Source organism: Electrophorus electricus, chromosome 2 (genome assembly GCF_013358815.1).
Source record: "Electrophorus electricus isolate fEleEle1 chromosome 2, fEleEle1.pri, whole genome shotgun sequence".
Lineage (NCBI taxonomy): Eukaryota > Metazoa > Chordata > Actinopteri > Gymnotiformes > Gymnotidae > Electrophorus > Electrophorus electricus.
In genome coordinates this window covers 14,490,666-14,517,632 of record NC_049536.1, presented here as the reverse complement: position 1 = coordinate 14,517,632, position 26,967 = coordinate 14,490,666, and the positions used below count along the sequence as shown (strand labels likewise).

Genomic DNA, 26,967 nt, shown 5'->3' with positions numbered 1-26,967 from the left:
TATTTAAATCAATTATATAACGTTATTATGTTTCTGTTTAAATAAACTGTTTAATGTGTTTTTTTTTTCTTTTTCACAGAATCCTTCCTGTGATGATAGATGTAATAAGATTAATCTTCTTACCCACTGCAATGAGATTACCCCATGTTGGTTCCTGCTACTGCTAAAAACCATAAATTGAATTATTTTCCAACCCGACAGAAGGTGCTAGTTGTTGGCCACACTACACCTGAGCATGGCACAGGCCAGCTATGGTTTGTTTTTTTTATGTGTGTGGGCCCACAGTTTAGTATATGTCTTTTTAACTAAGAGTTTAAGAGTTTTTAGTGTGATTTATTACTTTCAGAGATGGGTATGTCGAATGACTGATGAAAGGTTTTGAAAATAATTGTCTGCCATTCCAAGGTCTACAATATTTTTTCCTTTTCTTTTTTTTACCTGTTCTAATACAAAGTTGGGAAAGAGAAAGTGAGGGGGGTTTTGTGTGTCTATTTATGTACTGGCATGACATCTTAGAACAAGCCAGATGCTTGCGAGTTTTATTTGTAGCAGGATAAGCAACAATTGTAAAGCAAAACAGGCAATGTAATAGCCAGATATACACACCAGGGAATTGCTCAGTACAAACGATAGAACAGTGCTAATACTCCGCAGGGAATTAACGGAATCGGAGAGAATAAATAGCGTAGCAAAGATGAGACACAGGTGACACTAGTAAACTAGTGATGAGGATCTGGTGAGATTGTGCTGGGGGAGATGAGAGTTGCAGTCATGGACTGAGGGAGATTGCGTGACAATTGGGAATTTTGCTCATTTAAACATTTTATTTGGGTAGTAAGTGAATTCTTTAAGTATGTGAATAGTTTTCCCTTTGCAATGTAATAATTCATTTAAATTCTAAAGAGTCAGTAAATATTAATAATTCTAATACATACATGTATCTGGTTCCTACTATGCACCAAGGCGATAACTTCACAAAGCAGATAGAACATAGGTCCTCTCAGTCAGTTTGTTGTGGAGTCTAGAGTCAATGGCTGTAGCTTCTTCAGTCTCCCTAGTAATGTTCCAAAAGGTGGGTGTCAGCTCAAAGTGACATCAGCCTTGCAGACTCCATAATCATCTACACCTGCAGCTCACCAGGACATAAACTGTCTGGTGTAGTCTCCTGTGTGCTGTTTCAGTTTCAATTAATTTGCTGGAACTACACTGGAGATCGATTCTTTTAGAACTAAAGATCCTTGTGTTTTTGTGCTTTGTTTTGGGGAAGTCTCTCTAGGGCCTTAGGCTTGTGGACTCTTTTTATGCACTGATTGACTTTGGGATTGTGTTTGCAATCTAATGGCTTTTGTTTTATCTTGTGGTTAACGTTTTTTGATCTTGTGATTAAAATGCTTCAGGAGCCTCTCCATATTGTCTGCATCTGTGCTCAATCCTTTTTCATTGTGACAAGAAGATAGAGCCACAAATGGTGGCAGTTTCAAAACTTATGGAAGCAGTCTGGGAACTTTGAATCCAACCCCTATTTACTCCCAGTACAGCAGGCTTTAGTGGAGCAGGAGAGCATCAGCCCCTGCCCCTAACATGACTGATCTCAAAAAGCCAGTGTCATCTCGGTTTGATTTTGAATGTACATGTACGGGAGACGCCTAACTGATGTAAGGTTAGTGGCATTGGTTGTCTTTTACACTGCATTCAACCCAGTGTCTCGGCCAGAACACCACTTAAGGCCAGGATGAGTTAAAGACTTTAATAATAACGGCAAGTATTCCAGTAATAACAGTAATAACAGGTATGGTCATTGACTGTGTTCATGGTCTGAAACACAATACACAAATCATCTCAACTCAATCATCTTGGTATGATACATAAATGACAACATACATATTAACTTAAAACCATTCTCCATCAAGAACAGTTACTAAAGAAAATAACCATGAGTAATACTTGAGCAACATCTTGAGCAACATCTTGAGCTGGCACAATGACTCTGATAGAATGAGCGAAAGGCGTAGCTGCAACTAACATTGCTCAAACTACCAATATAACATCTTAACACATACAACACAGATATGTATGATCTAAGAAGGTAATGATACAAAAAATAAGTACATCATCCAGGCATCATAAACATGCTATGACCAAGGAAAGAAAGCACATGAAAAAAGCTAATACATCGACACTAGCACGAAACCAATACACACAAAATGCAGTGTACACACAATACATACTTGATAATAACAGTGAGACTGACATCAACACACATTACTAATGCCATTACTCACCTCATAATACAAATATGACATGAATCATCATTAACGCACAGCTTTAGAGTGAACACAACAGACATTCACCAACTAAATCCTGAATGATGATGTCTTAATGCATGTATCCATGCAATTAATACTCCCAACCAATTACAAATTACCTAACTGGGGAGTCATGATAGGTTGAGTAAGCAAGATACAAAGAACATCCTAAATATAAACCACAACATGAATAATTAACCTAATCTTGCATCACTACTGGGCCTTTTGTACAACTGCCCCCAAATTTATGAAATACATTTGCTCACAACAAAAGGCACTATGGTTATACACATAACACTGTCTTCATCTTCATCAGAGCGAAGAGCTGAAAGGACTTTCAGTCTGGCGACAGGTCGACGGGTCGACTCTATCCTTTACCTGAACATCAGCAGACCTAATGTGTCCATCTGAACTAGGGAGGACCTGTCCAATCAGCCAGAGAGCTCTGGGCAGTTTGGGGATGATGATCATCACTACAGAGTCCTCAGTCAGATCATCTGATGTAGAATGCCACTTCTGGCATGACTGCAGCCTGGTAAGTATAGGCAAATGAAGTATGACCGGAATGGTTTACTAGCACTTGTGAGCCGCTCAGGAGCTCACTCTTAGAATAAACAACCTGAGGCAGGAATCCATCAGGCCACCCCATCAAGATAACATCAAGATTCATTGGGTTAAGATTACTAATATCAGAAGAGACATTTTCCAGTGGCTTCGAGTTGAGAATGCTAAACCTTAGTGTGAATTGTCTGGAGAACTTCCTCTTGGACAACTTTGGCTCTCACTGTAGTATATACAGCGGTCTTCATTTAACAAATTTCTTGCTCCCATACACCTTCAAAGTGAGGTGCAGCAGGAGGATTGAGGCAAAATCCTCTATAAATCCTCTATAAATCTTCTATTTCACTAAGTGCTACTGAATTGCTGGAAACAGAAATGAGAATGCCTCTCAAAGCTCTCTCTCTCCTCCCCAGAAGTCTTTGCCCTGATCTGAGAACAGTTCTGCAGGTGTTCCTCTCCAAGTTTTAAATCTCCAAAGAGCCATCAAAAATGAATCAGTGTCAACTGACACGGTTGGTCCCCCCTCGCTTTGATGGTTTCCCTGTCGTGTGTGTTGTTTTGGTTCCCTTTTCTCCATCCATCGTTTGGTTTTCCACTCCCGTCATTGCTTTCACCGGTTCCTCGTTTCTAGTCTTGTTAAGTTCATGTATTTCAATGCTGTTTTTCCCTGTGTTTTGGCTGTTTGGCTGTATGTCTGAAAGCTCATATATGTATGCCCGTAAGTTTGTACTCTGTGTATCCTAGTCTGACTATTCTTCCTAGCCTCTGTTATAGCCTACATCCCCGGTTTGCCTTTGTGTGTGTTTGTTTGTTTAATCATGCATCCTCGTATTCTGTGTATTGGCTCAATGACCCTGGACCGCTATAACGACTCTGAATCTGGATTTGCCCTTAATAAATCTTCTCTGCATGTGTCCACCTCCTTACTGCTCACTATTACATCAACAGAGGTAAGAATATCCAAGTGCACAGCTCTGGTGGTCTCACACCTCTTTGTCACACAGTCCATCCCCATAGAGTTGAAGGCAGACTTGAACAGGCGGTGACATGCCAGAGGAAGATCAGCAGTCTTCAGTACAGTGGGTTTCAACTTCCACTGTGGTAATGCTTGGCAGTGGGGTGACTACTCTCATCAGCCGCACTACACAGCACCCGTGCTTTGCTCTCTAGGAGCTCCTTCTATGTATCACATTCAGATATGCATCCAAAGGGTCTGGCACTGTAGAAGCAATGCCACAGTGCATAGACATACAGAGCTTTGAGTGGTCAACCTCAAGCAGAGTTGCAGGATTACTGGCCACAGATCTGGACTCTAGGAGAAATGGAGAACCTTGGTTCCACCTATTGGGCTCTGTAACTTCTTGCAGCATCTTACCCCATGTTGTGTCATTGTCTGGGTTTCTGGCTGAATCTACATACTGTCAGGCTTGGAGATCTGTAAGGTCTTGGAGCTTTGTTACTTGCATGCTAACAAAGACCTTAAAATGGCAAGATTCAAACTTAAGCCATGCCAATACTGTCATGGAGACTGACCTTAGGACCATCATAGCTATGCTTAGTGTAACTCATTCCACAGGACCTTGGAATGCACCTGTAAGTGCAGCACAGAGTTTTATCCTGGGCATAGTATGCAGCCACTTGGGAGCAACTCTAGAGTGGGTCATCAGAAATGACAAGTAGGTTCTGTCTTGATTATTAGCAGTCTGCAGGTAGGCCACTGAGCAATAAGCATTCTTCAAACTGTCAAAGAACACATTTAATTATTGCTGGGTAGGCCACTGATGGCACCTGGTTTGCTGCTGGTCCACTGACGTTACTTGAACCCAGATGACAGGAGAAGGGGTCTTATCTTGTTGACTAGATGTCTGGACTCAGTGACAGTAGGTAAGCTCTGCAGACAGTCATCAATATATAAACATTTCTCAACTGATGACCTCACCTTGGTTCCTCCTTGGCTGTTCTCTGCAACATGGTGCTTCAGGGCAAATGTGGCACAGCAGGGGCTGCAGGTTGTGCCAAAGGGGATTACTTGCCACTCATATACTGCTACAGACTCATCTTGTGCCATGTCACACCATACGAAGCACGTTAGGGATCCTTTAAGTAGGTATTTTGACCCCGGTACTGATAAGAGCAGTTTAACACTAGTCAGTTCTCAACATTGTGTTTGACCATGTGGAGAGGGAACATACCACACTTCCTCCTCAGCCAGCATCTGAGGCTCGAGCTTAGTCACTGACTCTGCCTGAATCAGTTTCTCCATCTCTAGTTTATAGGCTTTGGCTTGCTCAGGATCTCTGGACAGTCTCCATTCCATACTACTCAAGCTTGCCATGATGCCATCTGTGGAGATGACTGATACTGTGCTGAAATAAGCTATATATTACCAATAGCATCCCTATGGATGTGGTATCAGATTGAGGCCTAGGTACAGGAAGGCATTCTGGTTGCTCTTTAACACATCTGTTAGTCTATCATTAGGTTACCAGTCACATAAAATAGACAAACAGAATGGGTCAACCATGAAATTGAGAAGCATTTATATTGTGTTGCTTCCCATAGCACAGATTGCTCATAACCAGCTGTCATGTCTTCATGTGAGATTCAGTATGCCTTTATGCCTCTGTTCTTTCACAGTCAACAACCACAGGTTGTAGTTTTCTCCTCAGAGGTTGTAGTGGTCAGATATGAGAGGGCCAAGAAAATGGGCAAACACACCTCTTAATGCCATGAACAGCAGGCCAAATGCAAAAAGACACCTCATTTCTGACCTGAACAGAAAATCTGACTGTCTTCATGTAACATTCTACTACATGCAAAGTCCCTACATGCAGGGCCCTTCAAGGTGAGATATCAACCCTGTGTTCTACAAGTTAGACTTACCAAGAAGTCTCTGGGTGAACCTGGTATTTTACATATCTCTTGAAACCTGTCATAAGCTCTACCCCATCACCGCTTGTTTTTGTGCCTCCTCCGTCCCACTTAGTATCCAGTGGTATTATATTCAACGATTTAGCAGCTGTCGGATTCTTACCATGTGGGCAGGGACTGGCATGTGGGCAAGGTAATAAAAGTATTTGTAGGTTTGGGCATTGAATAAGAAACCCTAAAGTAAGGCCTATGAATTGGAACACAGAATCGAGGCCCTTGTGGGGCAAGCCTAAGGCAGACCACTCTGGACTGTTCCCATGATAAATAACTTCCTTGTTATTGAAAGATCATTGTTTTTAAAAGACTTGAAAGTCTCTTTGAGAGTTCTGTGGCTAAGCAAGGTTCGTTATCTCACCACCAAGGACAGGGTGATGCTGACCTGCAACTTTATCTTGCAGGTGTTTGGTGATGTGAGTGGAGATCACCCTTGCTTTAAAAAAAAGGAAAATCTTCCAATGGGATATAATGGTGTCAAGCTTCATCTTTCTTAATGATGGGTAACTTGAACATTCTTGGATCTCAGTTTGCATATATTGAATAATATATGGTTTGGATATAATGGTGGATTACATAATCACTCCTGAAAACTGTATAATCATTTGGGTTCTTTGTGTGATTGTAAGACATTCTCAGGAGGATGCCTCAATAATGCTTGTTAATGTTGACCTGCAATAAAGAACGGGACCAGCTTTTCTTTTCAACTAATTCTCAAGTCTGCATTTTTATTCTTGAATTAAATAGAAATTATTATGCCATCATATAGAGGAATTTAGAAATGAGAGGTCTGCAAAGCCACTCAGACCTTTCAAATTCAGAAATTAATCTTCCTTTCATTCTCTCATTTCCACAATTAAACCTGTGGCCCTTCGCTCCTTGGACCTGCGCACTACCAATAACCAGCATAGGGTGACATGGAAGTTAAATTGTTCAATAAATGTAAAATTTACATTTAAGGCATTTAGCTAACACTTTTATCCAAAGCAACTTACAATTATGACTGAGTACAACTTGAGCAATTGAGGGTTAAGGGCCTTGCTCAGGGGCCCAACAGTGGCAACTTGGCAGTGGTTAGGCTTGAACCAGCAACCTTCCAAATGGCTGTTTCTCAATTCCCAGATAGGTACAATTATCAGCTAACTTGACTTGTTCACATATACCTTGACATATTTGCCCTCACTCCTGGATCATCACAGACCCTTCCAGATGTATAAAGGAACATGCTTAGTAGCACTGCTGTTCCTATGACTTCTACCAGGTAAGTAAAAGTTCAGTCTTAAAGGTGCCACAGCATTTATTCAGTATTTTAAATCATTATCTGATGTCTACATAGAAGGTATATGACTTTAATGAAGGAGAAAAATGCCCAGAAGCAGTTTTTACATGCCTATTTACATCCCTATGATTTGGCTCTAGAATGACACAAGCTGTTTTCCCTCTTGTTGGGCTCACTTGATGGGCTCATTTGATTAGCTCTGCCCTGATTGGCTAGTTTACAGTGAGGCACTGCGATGGCTTACACAGAATCATTGTCAAAATGATACTTCATTTTCCTCAAAATTTAACTCATTTCTCAAAGTTTAACAGGTTAACGTGTTGTCAAATGACAATTGTTTCCACATCAGTGGTATAGAAGCTAACATTAATTAGAAGGTGTGAGTTAGCTATAGAATAGATATCTCTAAGCAACCGTACTAGTTAGCTTCTGGGTTATGTCTTGTTTATGACATATAACCTAGGAATTTATGTGATGAAGAGACAAATAGCCTTTTATATTGTGGATTTATATGACAACATAGGCTTTCTTTGGGACACAAGCAGGAAAATAAAACAAACCTCTCTGTAAATAAGGTAGGTCATCATTATACAATATTTAGTTATATTTAGCTTGTTAGTAGCAAACATAACCTATACTAGCTACTTGCTTTCGATCTTGAAAAAAAAGACTCACTATGAAGCTTTCAAATTAAGATAATCTGGATTCAACCAACAAAAAGTGGATAAAATCACATAGCATGGTTGCCTACTTGTGGTTAGGGTTATGAGGCCAATAAAGTAGGAATTGCCACTCCATTGAGTGTAAAATGCTGTGTGAAGTCTGCTTGATATTTTATGAGGGTATCAAAAGTGCTGACATCCCCTTCACAACCTGGAATGATACATTTCTGTACATAATTTGCCATTTTTATTGTTACTCTGTTGTCGTAGTTGGTCATCATAATACCTCTTTTGTTTCTTCTGTGGAGGTCCATGTTTACATTTCCTGGGCCAGAATGTGGGCTGAATTAGGTACATTTTGGGTGCATAAACGTTAATGATTCAAGAGAGTTATGAAACAGTTTGGGAATTGTTCCATTAAACCACCGTCTTTTGCCTGTGCAGGATTTGCATTTGAAGGAGGAGACAACAGCATTTGAGGTTCACAGTATGTCAGTTCCATGTACCGAACTGAATATAGTTTAATTTAGACACCTTTGATATACATTGTTATTCCGAATGACAATATATAGTCTTTTTCATGTCTCTTGTGGTCTAGTATTATATAATATAGCAAAACAGTTCTCATGATGTTAGGCCTTTCTTGACATCAGTGTTTTGTTTTGTTTTGGAGACAATGGATTGAAATAGATCTGTAAATGCACAGCACCAGCTCCTGCATCAGAGGTGTCCAAAGGATTACAAAGGCTGATTTTAAATGTGGAGTGCATATGGTTCCTGTATTTTGTCCCTATCCTCTGTCCACTCACTAAAGGATATGAGATAAGGTGTCAGATGTGTATAACCACCTCACAGTGGTCCTCATGTTGACATTCATTAAGTGCATATAGAAACTTGTGATAAGAAATATTATTATTATACATTTCAGCTACTCCATGCTGTTTCTCTGTCCCTTCACAGCCTTCATGAGCACTTGGAGAAGATAAATAAACACCAGGATGTTTTTTTAAATTGACTTGTATAACTTGCAATAAGATGACTGAGTTTCTACAATGTAGAGTGCTGTTGGTTAGTGATACTGGAATTTAGCAAAGTGAGAGCATTTTAAGAAATGTTCTTTAGGTAGGATCATTTTGAGGTTCATCAGAATATATCAAATATATCAAATATATCTCTTTTACACAGACTCTTTAAATAACTAAAGAATATTCAAATTCCTCACTCAAAACAGTGACAAAATTACAGAGGCTAGGCCTTAGTGCCACAACATCCATTAACTCTACTGTGAGAGGTGTCCTGTTCCATTCATTCATTTTCCTTACCAGCTTGGCCACATTGTTTAAACAGTACCCTGTTTTCTACCCCAAATATGGCCAAAACCCCAAAATGCTGTAAAACTTTATTTAGCAGGGTCAAAAATTCCATTCCAGCTAAAAATATCTCATTACTGTCACTCAGTATTAACATAAAAAGCTGGGCTCTGATGATCTGTTGGATGGCTCCCTCAGTTGGGCATGCAGAGAAGATTGTGTCATGGTGGTGGGATTTGGGTAACATGGGAGTGAACATTCGGCAAAGTTAAAGTGATTGTGCAAAAACTCTGTGAACACTCTCTATACCCCAGAGTCCAAACATCTTTCAAGAAGGAACTGTGATAAATTACTAGAGACTCATTTTCTTACCTCCTATGCAACAGGATCATTAATGTCAAAAGAGAATAAATCTTGGTTCGTCTTGTGTAATTTTCATCTATCAGTTTTGCACTCACATTTTGGCACAAAAACAAACAAACAAAATATTTAGGAGTACTTTATGTAGACTGCAGAAAGCCTTGTCAGACTGTTGTGACTGCTATCTGTAATGTTTAAAGTCAAAGACATCTTAAATGGCTTAATTAGGAGAGGAAGGAAACATGATATAAGTCTGATAAGTCATGTATGCAAGCAGCTCTTTGACACTGGAGAATAAGACTGCTTTCTGCATGCAGACCAGGAGTAAGTGTGAGAAAAGAAAGTCAGAAGGGGTCAGGGGCAGAGGTATAACGTGAAACAGTACAGTAGATGCTGGCCTCTTCCTCAGTTAGCTCCCCTTTCAATTTTTCTGCAGCTGATTTAAATAAATGGTCTATGAGGAGAGGAGTGGGTGAGGCTGGCCATTAGTTGTGTAAAACCAGGGAAAAACCAGAGAAGAAGACAAAAGAGTGGCCGAGAGAATGTAGGCACACACAAACAAACACCCACGTCATCAATCCCAAAATTACAGTTGTTACCATTATTCTGCAGTATCATACCAAATACATCACAATTAGGCTAGTTAAAGTTTATGATTTAATTGTTATGAAGGTTATAGTTTAATTGCCATGGCATTTAGAAACTTTGGAAAACAGGAAGAACAATTAAATAGGTCAAACAATGAAACCATTTTATGGACCTATAACTTTGGAGAACTGCTGGTAAAATATTTATTGTATCTGTCACGGAACACTCTACTCCCATGAGTCATGTGGTTTGGCCCGCCCGCATGCAGTGGGAGGGTCTTGTTTGATTTTCCGTGTTTGTAATCACGCCTGCACACACCTGCGACTGGTTTTAATCTCGGTATGTTTATGTATTTAAATCCAAGCTGGTGTGTGCAGTGTTGTCGGTCATTGTTCATGTTTGCCCTTGTTCTTGGTGTCGTTGTCAATGTTCACCGTTTATGTTAAGTGCGAGTGGCATCGTTGTATTCGTTGTTCGTTGTCAATAAACGTCTGTCACTATCGAGGTAGTCTGTGAGTCCTGTTCCGCGCCCGCGGCACTCGGGCCGTCACAGCTGCTTGCGCTTGAATCTATTTAACAGCACTCTGAAGGAATAACGCATGCTATAAAACATAACTATATGGAAACCATTAAAATCTATAGTAAGGTTAACGAAGCAATTCTGCTGTTTAGGTATCTGCCATGCAGGCCCTTGTCCCCTACTGGATCTCAGTCATTACATTCTGAAGAATTACTCATCTGAAAGCAGTGGACCCCAAGAGGCTGACTCTGTACTGTCTGAGTACTGTCATGCAGGTCTTCATTCTATCAGATGGCCTGGAAAACTAGCTCAACTGTCGGCCAGCTGCAAATTCATTTTATTATTAAAAGACATGGTGATAAAGGTATAAAGGTGTACTCCTGACATCTTCTATAATTTTACTATCTCTCTCTCTCTCTCTCTCTCTCTCTCTCTCTCTCTCTCTCTGTTCAGATGAATATAAGCTGTTTGCATTGCAATAGGCAAAACATAATCTTTGGCATTTATGTCACGACAGTAATTAATATTGTATTTGTGTCACTACAAATCATTAATTCATGATAGAAATTATTTTTATTACATGTGCTGAGCAACTTTACCAAAAATTGCAGTCCAGTATTGATAGTTCACAGAAACAAAGAAAGATTGTAGCAAACAATATACAACAGCAGATGGAAAAGCAATAAACAGGAACTGGCTACAGGCTGAAAAAACAGACAAGCGACACACCAGCAACTGCACAACAGACTCAAAAACTCAGCAGGCATAAGATTATACAGATGACAAACACAGGAGCCTTTATATGGCGTCCTAATGAATCCACGAATAGACCCTGGTAATGATGAGGAGGTTGTTCTAGGGTGGAGCTGTAGTATAAGAAGGGAGGACTGGTCAGTGAGTTGGTGATGCTAAGCACTGATAGACTGGGACAGAGGACACTCATTTTAGCTTTATTGCATCTTGTCATAGTGTGACCTCTGTTTAAAAATGATGATTGTGTGTTTGGCTCAGGAAGTTTAGTGTTGCCTTATGTGCAGTTGGTGAGTCAGACGGTCATAATTAAAAATCAGGCAGGAGAAACCACACTGGCAAGGAATCAGAGGTGGTGAATAGTATAAGTGAGAAGGTAACCCCATGGAGACCTGGATTGAAAGGATGCCATGTTCTCTGCTCCTGGAGAGGAAGCCGGTGTGCATGTTCATGATTGCACGCATAGGGGACTAAAGCATCAGGTGGCTGTTTGGTCACAAAGATCTACTACCTTTTGCTACCTGTTCCCTGCTTCTTCTTGTCCAGGTTAGCATGCTATAGCTATGTGGAAGGGATTGTTCCCTTCCATGCTTTTGACTTCTCCCAGAATGAATGAGGAGTAAATGGAGAGTGAATGAGGAGGTGGGGGGTGGGGTGAAAGGGTAGTGAATGAGAAGAGAATGGGAGTGAATGAGGAGTGAACGTGGAGTGAATGAGGTGTGAATGGGGAGTGCGGTCAGTTGAGAGGTGTTTCCAGCAAGATAGTCCATACACTTTCATCTTGACAAGCCAAAGATGGTTCGCTTTCTTGTAAGAAAGATAAAAACAAGCAGGGTGACTTACTACCTGATTTTAGCATGTGAAAACACAAAGAACAAGCTGTTCTAGCTACTACCCAGACAGACATAAAGGTTTTTCCCACATAAAAATACACTGACCTAATAGTATTTCTCAGTTAAATCTGGAGTTAAATGCATTGCAGTACTACAACAGGTTTGTAGAAAAGGCCATTAACCCTAAGTTAAACTGCAGACATGATGTAGTTTCAACTTAAAGGCATGTTATGCATGTTATCAACTGGCCTTCATAGAACCATGAAATAAATGTAGCCACTTGGGACATGATCTGCCTGCTTTCAGGTAGAAGATTGGAAAGAGAAAAGTAATTTGCTATTCATCTTGAGCAGCCATAAGTGGGAAGGGTTTGGAATTCCTGCTATAGCAGTTAATCATGTACAGAAAAAGAACCCTGAGAGCGGTCCGATGTGGTTATTTGATTAACATCATATGAACATTTCCACATAAATTACACTGCTCAAAAATAAATAAATAAATAAAGTTGAACAATTTTATGAAAAAGCAGAGTGTTTATGTCCATGACATTGCACTACCACTAATGTGAATGATCTTTCCCCTTTGCCAATTTCAGGAATGTGGGAGAAGAATTGCATGTATCATCATTATTAAATCTGACTAGATGTTTATTCAAAGCTTATTCAAATGCTGGCTGGTTTTTCAGGTACCTCTATCACCTGAACAGATGGCAGCACTGCAGTGGAATTTGGGGAAGGAGGTGCCTGTTTTGCATCCTTTTATTTTAGCAAATCAAATAAAGGTAGAGACATGGCAGGATTTATGGTTGTGTGACTTGGCAAGAGGAACATGCAATTCCACCGTGAAATAGACTGCAGACACTACTGTGGAGAGCTGACTTGCAGGGACTAGTTGAACCCTAACTCTGATTTTCATAAAGGCATGTGTTAGAACTCCCTGTTTTGCAAACCATTAAAGCCTTTCATTGACTGTGCTAAGGTTTCAGTGTAGCTGCATGGAAAGCAGTCCAATGACTGGAGAAGAGGCCATCCATCTGTATTCGTCACACACTCACACCCTAATGTAGTCACATTCACATACACTACTTATGCTCCTTGTGGGTTCATCCAACCCCATAGTCAATCTAACTGATGTATTTTTAATGTATTTTTAATGTCTTAAGTGACAACACATGAATATTGGGGAATAACAGTACGGAATACTTCTGACCGCAGGTGAAGATCAGAGGCACATTTTTCTTGGAAGTACATACATGATGAAAAGGATTAGAATGAAACAGTCCGATGCTAAGTGGAGTTTTTCTGCCCTGAACTTCTTTTTGTTTCGACATCCTGCGCAGCGTTTAAGGCTTGTGGAAGTAAAAGGAGTGCCTGTGTTCTGCTGCAGACTGCGGATGAGAGGAAGATGCCCCCAGGCACTACATGGCACTCTGTTATAGCACATATGCTTACTGCTTGCCTTAAAACCACCCCAAAAGTAATTAAAGAACATTTCCATATAAACAACATAGACTTGCCACTGGGGTTCAAGCGCAAAGCCAAAGCAGGGAGGTTGGGCTCATTAGAGGAAAAACAATTTGGAATGTTCTGACCCATCAACCTAGAAATACCCATGACATCAGTGTTTAAAAAAGAGCCTTTGTAGTGCCACTTAGCCAGGGGTGCACTCTATGATGGTGACTGCTATTGTTTCTCTTTAAACCAAACAAAAAAGAGAAGATACCCATTAGAACTTTTTCTCTTAACGCCAGTTGGGGAGTGTTTGCCATTTTATGCTACTTTAAAGCCATAATTTGCTTTCAGGCTATATTTAAACTCAGCCTCTAGGCGCAAACACATACTGTTTTGAGAAAGATGGCCAACTCCAAAAGGGCAAAAGTGGTCAGGATTTAGAAGAAGTATGTTGTCTCCAAACCATTGTAAAAAAGGAGCAAACCTAAACTTCTTGTGAGTGTATCCTTTGAGTGCAGTAACATAAAATGCTTCTACACTGGCTTTTGTAGTCACCTGTCTTCCATATGTTTTGTCTTGTTAGAAATTCTATAACGTGGAACAGATTTGTCCTACATTGCCATACTACATTGGTCCCAATTAGCATGACACACGTCCAGATTAGCTGACTGTGAATGTGTATTTGTAAGATGGTACCAGGAAGTGAGATCAGCCATATGAGTCAGATGGTGGTGGTAAATTTTTTATGGGTTTAGTCTAGACGTAATCTAGAAAAAAAACTGCAATTTGATGGGTTATTTCTTTATATAGTCATTCAAAATACTATATTCTCATTATGGAAAGTGAGCACATTTAGGAGGTCTGGTTGTACAAACTATGCTTTAAACTTTGGTACAGATGTTGAACTGTAAACAGTTGGTTTGAAATTTTCACTGAATTCAAGTATAAAGCCGGCGTCTGGGAGGAAATTGCACATCTGCATGCATCCAGTCATGGGGTTTTGGAGCCTGTGAATCTGGGAAAAGAGGAGGCTGGTGACAAGCACACCTACACAGCCACTCTCCTTACATAGCCTAAATAGCTTGCTTGAAAAAGGAGCATGCATCATTATTCATTACATCTGCGCAAGCGTACTCAGGTAAGAGATTCCTATCAGGAAACAAACCATTTATGCATTAATATAAAAGAACATTATTCTCCTTTGCAAATACAGCCTGAGCTAAAGCACCAGTGTTGGCACTATGTGAAGATTCTGGTCAGGAAACCAGTGAAGCTGGCTGCAAACCTTGGACAGCTGTGTACAACATTAATCAAAGAAAAAGAGCAAGCACCACACCACAAGAAATTTCAAATTAGGTGCTGACATAGATGTCTCATATGAACATCACCATGAGACAGTTCAAAAGAGACTGTTTGGTCTGAACATTCTGTGTCTTTCGTTCCCAGCCCCTCTCTCTGTCTCATAAACACAAACACACACACATACAAACACAATGAAAGAGTGGTAGAGTATGTAATATGATGGAGAACACATCTGCTTGCAGCAGACCTGGCAAGTCCTCAACATGTCCCACAATCCTCTCTGCCTGAGCGTGCCCTTTAGAACAGCTTTCTGGCTTCAGTCCACACAGGCATTGCATTGTGACAAGCTCACTGGTGGGTCATCAGTGGTGAGAGACATGCAAATTCCCCCGCCCCCCCCCCCCCCCCCAAAAAAAAAAAAACCGCACACACACAAACCCAGCAATACATGGTTGTTTTGAAGTTTTGAAGATGATCCAACTGTTTTGACAGATCTTTGTTACAAGAAAAAATTGTTCAATTGGTTTAATCTTCTTATCTGACAGCTTCTCCAAAAATCACAGTTCAAAGTAACTTTTTGTCAAAGGCATGGGGTTTCATTATTAGCCCAGTTATGGAATCAGTGTTGCCCACTAACATTTTACTAAAGTTCACAGTCCTCATCAGGCAGAGGGACATGATGATCAGTGCTCCTGAGGGAAAAGAATTTAACTCACAATGTGAAGTGTTGAAAGTCCAAAGCTAGTCACCAAAGCCAGAGAAGAGTGCTGTGAACGGAGTTTATGAAAAAGGAAGATACCCATGGTCAAGCAAACATTCTCCATGCAGCACAATATTTACTTTCGCTAAGACAAGATTAGTGCAGGAATTCTGGGGTGTTGGAAAGCCTGTCTGTATGTCCTTCAGTCTGTCTGTTAGCACCCTACCTGCAAAGAAAATTGTGCTCTATTACAGAACCAAATTATTCTGTATACATCAGTTTATAGGTTGGTCAAAACTTCCCTTTACATTATGTATGAATTGTTTAATGGAGGGCATTTAATGCCTGTAGCTTTGATAATCACCATATGAATATTCTAAGTCTGTATTCTGCAGTCTGTATCCTGCGGTCTGAATTCTGCAGTCTACATTGCTGTCTATATTCTGCTGGCTCGATGAGAGGCAAGGGTTGAGTCAGGCCAAAAACATATCTGCCTGCAAATACATGACTTATGAAATCATGTCTCATGAAGGCAACCACGATGAAGTAGTGAACTAATTCTTCAACCCCCCCCCCCCCCCCCCCCCATGGTCTGTACTGGGCTTGCTTTGGTAATTATGGGAATACAATAACATGACAGTACTGCCCTGATCTTTGGAAACTTCTATGTTCCATTCTCAACAGCTGCAAGTAGGTATGGATATAGTGAATTTAGAATGGTACAGTTCCTGTGGTCCAAGGCATGTGTCCCTGCCAACAGCAAAACTGTATTTTAAGCATGGAGAGGGATTCTTTTACAATGATAAAAGTGGACTTACTAGTTAGCTGAATCCTTGAACTAATGTGTTTTTACTGGAATAATCATGGACATTTGATCCATATAATACAGTGTCATCTGAAAGTAATTTGGTAGCATCACAGGTTTTGCTGTTTTTCATCTGTACTACAGTACATTGGATTTAAAACAAAAAGAGTATTTTTTTTGTTTGTTTTTATTCTGCACTTATAATATGAGGATACCAACTTTAATTTAGGTAGATTTACACTTATATTGTGTGAACCACAGTCCATTTTATACATAGTTTGTTATTTGAACTGCATTGTAATTAAATGTTTTAAGATAAAGGGAATGGTAGGAAAGATGTATGAATGGTTATACGGAACATTAACACTGGCTACAAATGTGTGCACTGGAATGTTACATAACTATTTATATGTTATTTAAAATAATTTATGACAGATTATAATTTATAGTTTTATACTTTTTGGCCAACTTTCTTTTATCAATACATTTGCATTATAATGTGTTCATTTCAGGAATAAGTGAACATCCAGAAGCATGGACTAGACTGGGCATATGGGGGGAGGAGGGATGTCAAATTCCTGAAGACATAGAACAGCCTGAACACAGGACTCCCTGATACACAAAGAAAAACTGCAAGAAGACAAAAATACTTTTAAAAGGGTAAAGGTGACATTTGTCACATCCTTACAAAAATGGGCTTACAAAAATATAAGAAATAAAACACAGCAGTCCTACAAACAAGCAAACAAACAAACAAGCAAACATATAACTTGGGTCTCTGATGATACATTTTTTTCTTTGTTTGTTTTTGTACATGCTTGAAATGTTTCTTCTTCTTTTTTAGGAACTGCCAGAGTGGAGCTATTCCTTATTTGGGGGACCTAGAGACAGTTACAAATGGATTTTGGAAAGCAAAGGTCCTACTGGGGGCAGCTTGTGTTTTCACACTGGAGGCCTTGTTGGGAGGCTGCTCATTAGTGCGCTTGTGTTAGTCAAGGTCTAAGATAGCCCAGGCCCAGCAACATTGCCCTTCCTGGTGGTTTTTTTTTTTTTTTGCCTGGTAGTTTTATTTATGCCATTAAGTGAATTATGTGCAAGACACAGCTTTAAAAGAGATCAATCATTTTGAGAGGAATATGCCAGTAACTTTAAAAAAGATTCTGAAATTTTTGTTTAATGTTCGTTCGTTCAAGACAAAAATTTTATTGCAAAACTTTGTTTGCAAAAGCATTTTATTACCGAAAGAATGACTGTTTCTCAACTAGTTTTAATAGTGGTTTGGAGGCTGTTAGGCTTATCTGTACACCATTCTGCCATAATATGATTAGCACATACAGTAGGCTGGAGGCAGTCCAGTTATTCACTGCTGGATATGAGGGTTAGGCTGCCTGTGCAGAGGAGTGTTGTAATTTAAAACCGGCCAAAGCCTCCAACTGCACAGAGCCCCTCACACACACACATATACACACACACGTGCGCACCCTCACACACAAGCAGAGTACAGCAGGCTTCGTTCCAGCCTCCAGTACAACTCAGCGCTCCTTACGCAGAGAGCGCAGCATACCGGACTGAATGACACTGTGAGCGCAAATTCCCTGTGACCAGGTACCTGTGGCCTTTTTGAGTGTATGTGTGTGTGTGTTTGTTTGTGTGTGTGGGTGCGCACTCTGGGGGAGGGGGATCTATCCTGAGGAGCAGGAGATGAGGAGTTCCAGCACTCTCTCTACAATGTGGCACATGTTGCTGGGCAGCTGTGCTCCACGTTGGCTCTCGCATGCATGCGGAATCCACTCCGACTTTAGGACGAGGCTTCTGGGCTGGAATATGGGCACAACCTGGAAGCAGGCTCTGTATATATAGCTAACATTGCACATAAGGCGTAAATGCATTTGGTGGCTCTCCAAGACACAGACCAGTAATAAGGACCAAGCAGAGGAGGAGTTCTCAGGTAATGCTTCTTGCCTGCATGTTTAAGGACTGTGGTGTTCCCACAGCTGGAGTCAGGAGAGACAGACAGTGTGTATCATGGAGAATCCTTTCATTGGTGTTCGGTTTCCTTTAAATTTTTCTTTTTTTCTTCTGCTGGTGGGGGATTGGACTGAGTTCATTGGTTGTATGTCTGTGTAAAGGTGTTTCTGTAGAGGAAAGAGAATTATTAGAGTTAACCTTGTCCTTGATTACATTTGTCTTGTCTTTTTAGAATAAGTCTTAATTCAAAATGACATGTTAGTCAAAACACTATCAGCTAGGATCTTAAATAAATGAGAATAGAGCATATATGATCCCCTTCCTCTGCAGGAAATCTCAAATGGTTTTAACTAAGCACTGGAGGCTATATACACTCACACTCTCTCTGCCCCCTTCTTCACCCTTTCTCACTCCTTCTCGCTCTCTTCTGTCTCTCTTTATGCTCTCCACTGTCTCCCTGGATTACACTGATGGATGTATTTGGTCATGGTCGTGCACTCAGTGGTGTGGACATGCATAGGGATGTATGTGTTGAGAATAAGAATGAATAGGAAGGGATAAACCGTCTGCTCCAGACACAGCGGTCATGGCGAATAGAGATGCAAAGACTTGTGCAGCCGGCCCAGATGACCTGGAGAGAAGGCAAGTGAAAAGGGGGAACCCCTCCCCCCCCCCCTTTCCTCTTTGTGCAGTACTGTGACCTGTGTTCTGCGGTGCTTCCTGCTAGAGGTTTCCATGCACGCCTGGGGCAGCTTGCCTGGTTTTACTACGGCGAGTGGACGTGTCATGCCACGCCCAAACCCCAGGTCTGCATGCCTCCTGCTCATGCCTGCAGCTTCATCAACAGAGTTCACGTGACCAAGGCCTGTGACAAAATCCCCCCTGTGGCACTCAAAAGAGAAACCACTGCAGAACTGGCTGCTGCACTTCGGCTCCCCCTGCCAGGTCACTCCTTGCCTGGCCAGAGCACAGCGCCATTTCTTTGTCTGGAGAGGGTTGCTGGCGAACTATAATAAATATTTTACTGTCTCAACATTTAGGATCATTTATTAGTATTGTGTAACTGAATGTGCATTGCATATTGTCACTGCTATGGTTTTATTTTTTAACTGCAGTAGAACACACATACACACACATGTGCGTGAGTTATCTGTGAGATTCACCTTTGAAAACAGTGAATGCTGTCATAAAGGGGCATGCAGCACGTACCCTGAGGCATTATCTATCAGAGAAGTGAATCTTTCCAAGAGTTTTGTCATCCCACTGGCAACTTTACAGCTTTCTGGAAATGAATGACCGTGAAGGCCATTTTGCTGAATTATTGACCTGTAATATTACTGTGAGTTATAAACAATTTCTGAGTGTTCAGATAATTGATGAACCTACACGTGGCAATTATGTGGACCAGGGGAAATGTTGAGAGAAAGCGTGTGTGGAAAGAACACTTGAGCAAGAGGAGGAGCTTTTATGTAACAGGCTTAACCAAGGACTTCCAGGTTGGCTAGCACTCTGAGCAGAGCCTAGGACCTGACCATGTAATGTAGCCTCCTTCAGCTCCAGACAGTACCCTCCATGTGCTACCCATATGCCACAGTGCTTACATTGGCATGCTAGTCTTACAGTGGCAACCTCAGGTACTTCTCCTCCCAACAGAGCAGAGCATGTCCTGAGCAGCCCCAGGCTGGTGGGCTCTGAGCTCACTGGAATGCCCCCCCTCAACATGCTGAGGTGCAGACTGGAATGTTCAGCCTTCCAGCTTCATCATGCGTGCACACACACACACACGCAGTGACAATGCTCTTGGCATCGCTGAAACTTAGTGCATGGGATTTCATTTACCGCATCCTGCCTGTGCACTCATAAGTGGCTTATTTGCATGCTGAAAGTACAAAAGGCTCCACTGTGTCGATGATGGAGCCGTTTTTTTTAGTATCTGCTGATCTGGGATCAGTTGGATTGAAAAACCCACTGTGTGTATTAATGTGATCCTGCCCTAGAAAGCTGAACTGGATGCAGTTGAATTTGGTTAGCCAAACCAAAATCCTACCTTGGCAGGCGTTTGACTGTAGCTGCCACCTAAAGACAGTAGGATGGCGTAGGAGAGTGAAGCACACTAAGAAGGCCTATGCAGTGGAAACATGGCCTCATCACTGATCACTGGTGGTATTTAAGTTTGTGATGTGATGTCATGAGTGATGTTGTCAGTTGGGTCAGTTTTCCAAGTCGCAAACCAATTTCCCCTTTGAGACAATAAAGTATAAAGTGAAGAAGTTGTCAGTGTATTCAATTATATACAGTCAAACAATGTCTGTATATCATTTCCACTGTGTAAAAATATATTGACGCTGTGGGCAGAATTAAACAGTAGTATCAATCAAGTGAGAATATTATTGGATTGCATGCAACAATGTAAACGTTTATTGATGTTTTGTGCTGAATAAAACTAGGTTTAGTATCAGTGAGACTGGGTTGCATTTAAATAAAGGAAGTCTCTGGGTAAAGGAATTATGTAGACATTAAAGACCTGTTGAAAGGTTTTAAATGTTTTGTTACTGCAGTAATGTCATGGTTTATAATTTTATTTACACTGACTTTACATAAGATTTTTGCACTGACTTCAGTATTGATCAGGAAGTTGTGAATGGAACCTGGATATGACAGCAAATGCCGTTATGTGGCCAAGGTAATTCAGATGCTCATATAGTTAAGAATTTTATCTTGGAACTTTTAAAAGATTCATTATCAGATTACAAAAAAAACATTTGTTTTGTTTTGACTCTTGTTTCTGGCTATAGATGAACCCCTGAACACTTCTTAGCAGCCAGCTTTTGTGTTTTCCATCTCCATGTTCAGCTCTGTCTGAGAGATGCTGTTTGTTTCCAATCAGGGGCTTCAGCTGTAACCCCACTCGCTCTCCTTGGTGAGCTTGCTAGACTCCAGGCTGTGAAGATTCCTGAGGGATTCATCTCCGGTGAGTGACCCAGTCACAGCTCTCGCCATGCGTCTTCTCACCACTCTGCCATTGCTGGTCCTGGTGCTCAGAGCAGCTGAGACACGGAAGTCAGCCCGGAGCGGCCGAGGCCGGGCACACAGCCGTGCCAATGCCGTCAAGCGCTACGTGGCAGACTGCAAAGGGTACGTAGAATATGGGGCCAAGTTCCTCGACTGCCAGGAACACCGGCTGACTGCCGTCTTGCTCGGATGGCCGGAAGACATTGACCACCTGCTGCTGGCACAGAACAAGATCCAGGTGCTGCAAGACAACACCTTCAGCCACTTCAGGAAGCTGCAGAGCTTGGACCTGCAGCAGAACGAAATCTCCCTGATTGAGGAAGGTGCATTCAATGGTCTGAGCAAACTGACAATCCTGCTGCTGCAGCACAACCGCTTGCAGGTGGCCACTGAGGCCATGCTCATCCCCATGGTGCGACTCAGCCACCTGCGTCTTCACGACAATCCCTGGAGGTGCAGCTGCCAGTTAGACAGCCTCGTGCGCTTCCTGCAGGTGCCCAGCAACCGTCACATGGGCAACTTTGCAAAGTGCGCCGAGCCCACACACTTGTGGGGGCAGCATCTGAAGCAGTTGGATGCCACCTTGCTCTGCTCCCCAGAATTCCAGCCAGTAGCTCTACCATCAAGGCCACCCGGTATACAAAAACATCTTGATGCAACATTACTGTGCCACACCTATGTGTTCCCCAAACCACTGCTGGAGTGCAAGAGCAGAGGTGAGAATGGATTAACTTGCCAGAGTAATCCATAATGTCTTTAAAATTTAAGCATGTATTGTCCTTTTGCTATCTACACATACAATTTGTAGCTACATTACTTGAAAAATGATTAATATGTACACTATGCCAAGCAAATTTTCTTGAACCATCAACTATCTTAGAAAGCCAAAGTCAACATTAAAATCTTAAATATTTCAGCTTCTAGCCAAGTGTCTTATAGCTGGGAATTTTAGAAAAAAATTGAATTGTGATATATTGTATTTCCATAGTACAATATTTACTAATGTAGTTCTGAGTGCATAAAAAGGTGGTTCCATAAATGTACTGGCAACACACAAGCTCATTGTGTTAGTTCTGATTGATGGCAGTATTATTTTTAATTTTGCACTTCCTTTAGCACAGCTCAGTAATCTCCCAGCTAAAAGTTTCAAGCTACCAGCTATTTTAAATTTCAAGAACATTCCTCTAATGTTCCTTTTAGGTTATGAGAGCATTATGTTTTTAATCTTTTATCATTAATTGCTTCAGGTGTTCTTAATGATAATGCTAACTTTTTTTCTATATATTCTAAAAAATCCTCTCAAATTGTTGCAGTTCAAATGTTAAATTCAGATATTTTACATTCATTTTTCTGGGTTATTAAACATATTCTACAAAATCTTTTCAGAACGTTACATTTAAGTGTGAATGTTCTCAATGAACAGTTTAAAGACAACTCTAATAATAAAAAGAATGTTTAAGTAATGTTGCATATGGCATAAGAACTTTTGTCGAAGTGAAAATATAATAAGAAGACTCCATTAAAAGCTTCCTAACCTCCTAACTTTGTGAGAACCTTTCCATAATGTCAAACAAAACTCTGAGAATGTTGCTCTGTGGCTGGCTATAGATATAGGTGCTGTACAGTGTAACTGTACAGTGTAAGAGCGTTTGCTCTTTTGGGGATTCTGATTTTCGTCAACATTATACATTGTAGTATAATGTAGCACAAAAGGAGACTACATAAGATTTGTTCTACTCCTCTTCCTGATTTTGCTGAGTGAGTACTTGGTTTGTCCAATTAGAAAGGCATCTAAGCATCTGGTCAGAACATGCAAGCCAGAGAAATACATTTATTTGGAAAAGAGTAGACCTTTGTTTCTCAGATCATACATCTGGAATTCCCCATTAGGTCCCCTTGTGTTTCTGTTCATAATCTCCTATATATTGTACTTCATTGTTTCCAAAGTTGTTCATTTGTTTCGTAGAAGCCTGAAGACACTGTTTCTATTATGTATTTATGATATGCAGCTGAAGAAGTACTTTGATCAAGGGAGATGCATTTAGTGAAAAGATGTCTGTGAGAAGCAATGAAATGGATCATTCATATTTCAACAAAGAATTCTGTGTGCGATTTGTATAGTCTTTGTTGGAAAAGACAGTGACATCATTTGAGGGTTTCTTATAACAACCTCACCCCAACACCATCTTTGTTGCAGTTTGGAAATAGTGTTGTCTACTGCACTGGATCATCTCCAACATTTTCCACTGCACCGGGCTGTTTGGGAAGGCTTTCTATATTGTACTTGAATCAAGTTGCACTGAATCTCTGGATGTGTTGGCTACAGACTGACTCACTGTACTGAAATATGTAATAAATTATAAGAAGGAACATATTACAGCCAAAGACTGGTTTGATTGTACAGATCTCAGCCAGGAGCAGGAATTTGTCCTTATGAAGTAAATGAAGATAGATGGGTTCCAGAGGGATCTGAGCTTTCTTATTTTCAGTACTCAGAAAAGGTGAGTGAGCAGTGCAGCACAGGGAAACTGCCTGCCTTCTGTTGTGCCATGATGTCATTTTGCTCTGGGATCTGTCGATAACTGGCTGGAGATTTCTTTTGTCAGCAGAAAAAGTGAAACTGTAGCATAGGAATCTTGGAGGAGGTAGCAATAACAGAAGAAGCACAAAATCCCTATATCGGTCATTCAGTGATGGGTTTTTCCCTGACGTGAAGTAACGGCATGCATGTCCTGGTGCAAGCAGATCGAGACTGCAGAGCTCTTCAGCAGTGTGTCCCAACTACTCCAGGGCTTGTTAGGTTCAAGTTCAGTGTTCTGATAATGCGGGATTGACTGAGCCTTAAGTTGTAAAGCAGGCAATGTTATTCTGTTGGGGGAGGAAGTTGAACTATCCCTGTTTCACATGTCACCGATTCTTCTGCCCACCCAGTTCAGCCCCTGATGATAATTCATTATGTTGCCGGCATTTCATATGGCCATGGACACTACGTTTAAAATGTGTGCTACAGTTCAAATAATGGCGTAATAAATTAAAGCAACCAAGAACAGTTAGTTGGACTTCATTCAAGTCCAGAGGCTGTGTTTGGGAACACACAAAGCTAAAAGTACTTGTAAAATAAACAGTGGGAGAGTTCCATGCCCACTTGTTATTGTCTCTTTTGTGCTTGGCACTTAGTTTCAACTCACTGTTTCATTACCATTGGATGACAGACATCGGCTTTATTTTTAGCTCTTTTTTGTTGCAGTTATTGTTGTTATTCCATTATTAGTAAGTTTTATGAGAATAGGTTTGAGCTTTTAGACCACCAACATTGACCAAACTATATAGAGCCTGCAGCTATGAATGTGGTAGCTACCTCCATCTGTGTTTAGACTGCTGTAAATCATTTTGAAACACAAAGAGTACCATGCAAGCACATGGAAAATCCTGTGGCATAGGATAATTTCTCACGTCTCTAAGGCTTTAGAGACAAATCTATAGACCTGCTCTTCATACCAAATCGAGCATCAGATATTTCTACTGCTTGTCCTCTTTTGAAAGTGAATGCATGGTTTATTTATGTATATTAACAGTTAATAGTTAATTAATGGGACACTCTGTTTTCAGGGCTGAAGACCATTCCAGCTGATATCCCAGCAAGCATTGTGAAAATGGATCTATCCTTTAACAACATCACACACCTGAGGCCTAAAGAGTTTGTTGCTGTCAAGGACCTGAAGCTTCTTAACCTCAGTAGCAACGGCCTAGAACGCATTGACACAGGTGAATCGGTGAATCGGAAGAGTTCATAGAGTGTTTGAACAGAAAACACACCCCTTGAGTCACTATGACATCAGTTGGCTGTGTTCCAGAGTAGCTTATCTAGTCCAGATACCATATTACAATTCCAGAATTTGGTTGTATTGCTGGGACTCAAGTTTGAATCCCAGCTGAGCAGACATTTCAGTCTGCAAGAGTGAGACAAAGTCATTATTCTCATTTTAACAAGAACCCTGAAGCTGCTAGTAATGTTCTCAGTACAATAACCTTTTATTTATCACTATCATATCATCATTACGTAGAGGCCAACCTTATAAATAAAAACAACAGAACTGTAAATGTATCCTACTGTTCTTTCATTTTTTACATACATAGGTTGCTCACTATAACTCTCTCCACTCTAGAAAGCCACACCAATTATTTATAGATTGACAAGCCAACAAACCAAGCCAACTACTCATAAACTGACATAGTTATAAGATACCCAGGCCTTTCAGACTTGCTCTGAAAATGTAACGGAATGTGATCCGATTACCCACATGAACAGTCTGCCTGGATATGTAGTGTGCTGGTACACTAAGGGTGTGTGTGTGTGATAAACAGATACTGCCAGACAGCAGCATAGGTTTCTTTACAAATGCTACCTGCTTTTTTTAAAGCTAATTAAGTTTATGGTGATAAGACTGGCCACATTGTGAGATTATTAGCATATTTCATGATAATTATTATTCATTAATGAGTTCCTGGAAGTCCACTTAGCAAACAATATGGACATTATATGTAATTAGTTCCTCCCTGTCTAAAGCCTCTTTAAACACACTCCAGGCATCGTATGAATGCAAGGTGTAAACATAGTTGCTAACCTGTTAGTCACACAAATGATCCTTATAGGGACTGTTTCTCAGAATTCAGATACTGTGTCAGAGACCACACAGAGAACTGCAAAAATACAAAATGGTGAATCTGTTTATACATTATAGAATACTTACACTGATTTGACCAGATAGCAACCATCAATCACTTGCTGCTTACTATTAAGAAATCAGAATGCAGACAGAAAAAGAAAGCAACTGAAACATATTTTCTTTGTTTGTTCCTGTTTCAAAGAAATTTGAATATGGTGCTTTCACAGTGGATTAAATATTGAATAGTCAGAAATATTGAGCCATAAGATAAACAACTGATTGACCACAGAACCACTGTACCTAATTCAACTCGACTCCCTGTTTCTGCTCTCCTAGATGCCTTTGCTGGCCTTCTGTACCTGCGAGAGCTAGACCTCTCTAATAACAACCTACGTTACTTCAGCTACGGTGTTCTGGAAGACCTGTACTACCTCAGGATACTGTCTCTGGGTGGCAACCCCTGGATCTGTGACTACAACATCCACTACCTGATCTACTGGCTGAAGCACCACCCAGCTGTTGACTACACTGGTCTGGTGTGCAGCGAGCCACATGAGTTCCAAGGCTGGCCTGTGGAGAACTATGTCAAGACCTACAACGCAGAGTGCCCCAAAGACAAGCAGGTGGGCTCACAGACAGACACTGCTCAGCCAGGCCTGACATCCCAGGAGCTGATTGCAGAGACTGAGGAAGTTCCAGACCTGCTGCCCAACCCGCTCAGAGATAGACGACGGAAGAAATTTGAGATCATTCGCCTGAATTAAAGCAAGGACTCTAAGCACTGTCAGTCTTTCTGGATGAACTGTAGACTTTCCCTGAGAATAATTCAAATTTTGTCTGCATCAGATCAGAAATTAAACCTTTAAATCATCTGTATCACAGTTTGAGAAGACATTTTTAGTATATGTTTCTGATCAATTGTTCTGTAAACTAAATCATAATAATAAAAGTCAACCCTTTTTTTTCTA

The 26,967-nt window shown here is 40.8% G+C and overlaps 1 protein-coding gene across 2 annotated transcripts; it reads left to right on the top strand.

Moving 5' to 3' along the window:
* The first annotated feature begins 17,861 nt into the window (after positions 1-17,861).
* lrrc17 (leucine rich repeat containing 17) lies at positions 17,862-26,967 on the top strand. 2 transcript variants are annotated; one of them, XM_027014277.2, is made up of 4 exons: positions 17,862-17,957; positions 21,208-22,048; positions 24,942-25,097; positions 26,336-26,967. In XM_027014277.2, exons 2-4 carry the CDS (start codon positions 21,319-21,321, stop codon positions 26,761-26,763), a joined length of 1,314 nt encoding a protein of 437 aa, XP_026870078.2. In that variant the 5' UTR covers positions 17,862-17,957; positions 21,208-21,318; the 3' UTR covers positions 26,764-26,967. The 2 variants fall into 2 exon arrangements, with proteins under 2 accessions (XP_026870078.2, XP_026870079.2); XM_027014278.2 differs by lacking the exon at positions 17,862-17,957 and adding an exon at positions 17,964-18,300.

Excerpts from the sequence above, each read along its gene's own strand:
- lrrc17 (XM_027014277.2), top strand. The coding sequence starts at position 21,319 with ATGCGTCTTCTCACCACTCTGCCATTGCTGGTCCTGGTGCTCAGAGCA. Across the intron at positions 22,049-24,941 it reads GCTGGAGTGCAAGAGCAGAG|GGCTGAAGACCATTCCAGCT; the intron begins GTGAGAATGGAT and ends CTCTGTTTTCAG. Across the intron at positions 25,098-26,335 it reads CCTAGAACGCATTGACACAG|ATGCCTTTGCTGGCCTTCTG; the intron begins GTGAATCGGTGA and ends CTGCTCTCCTAG.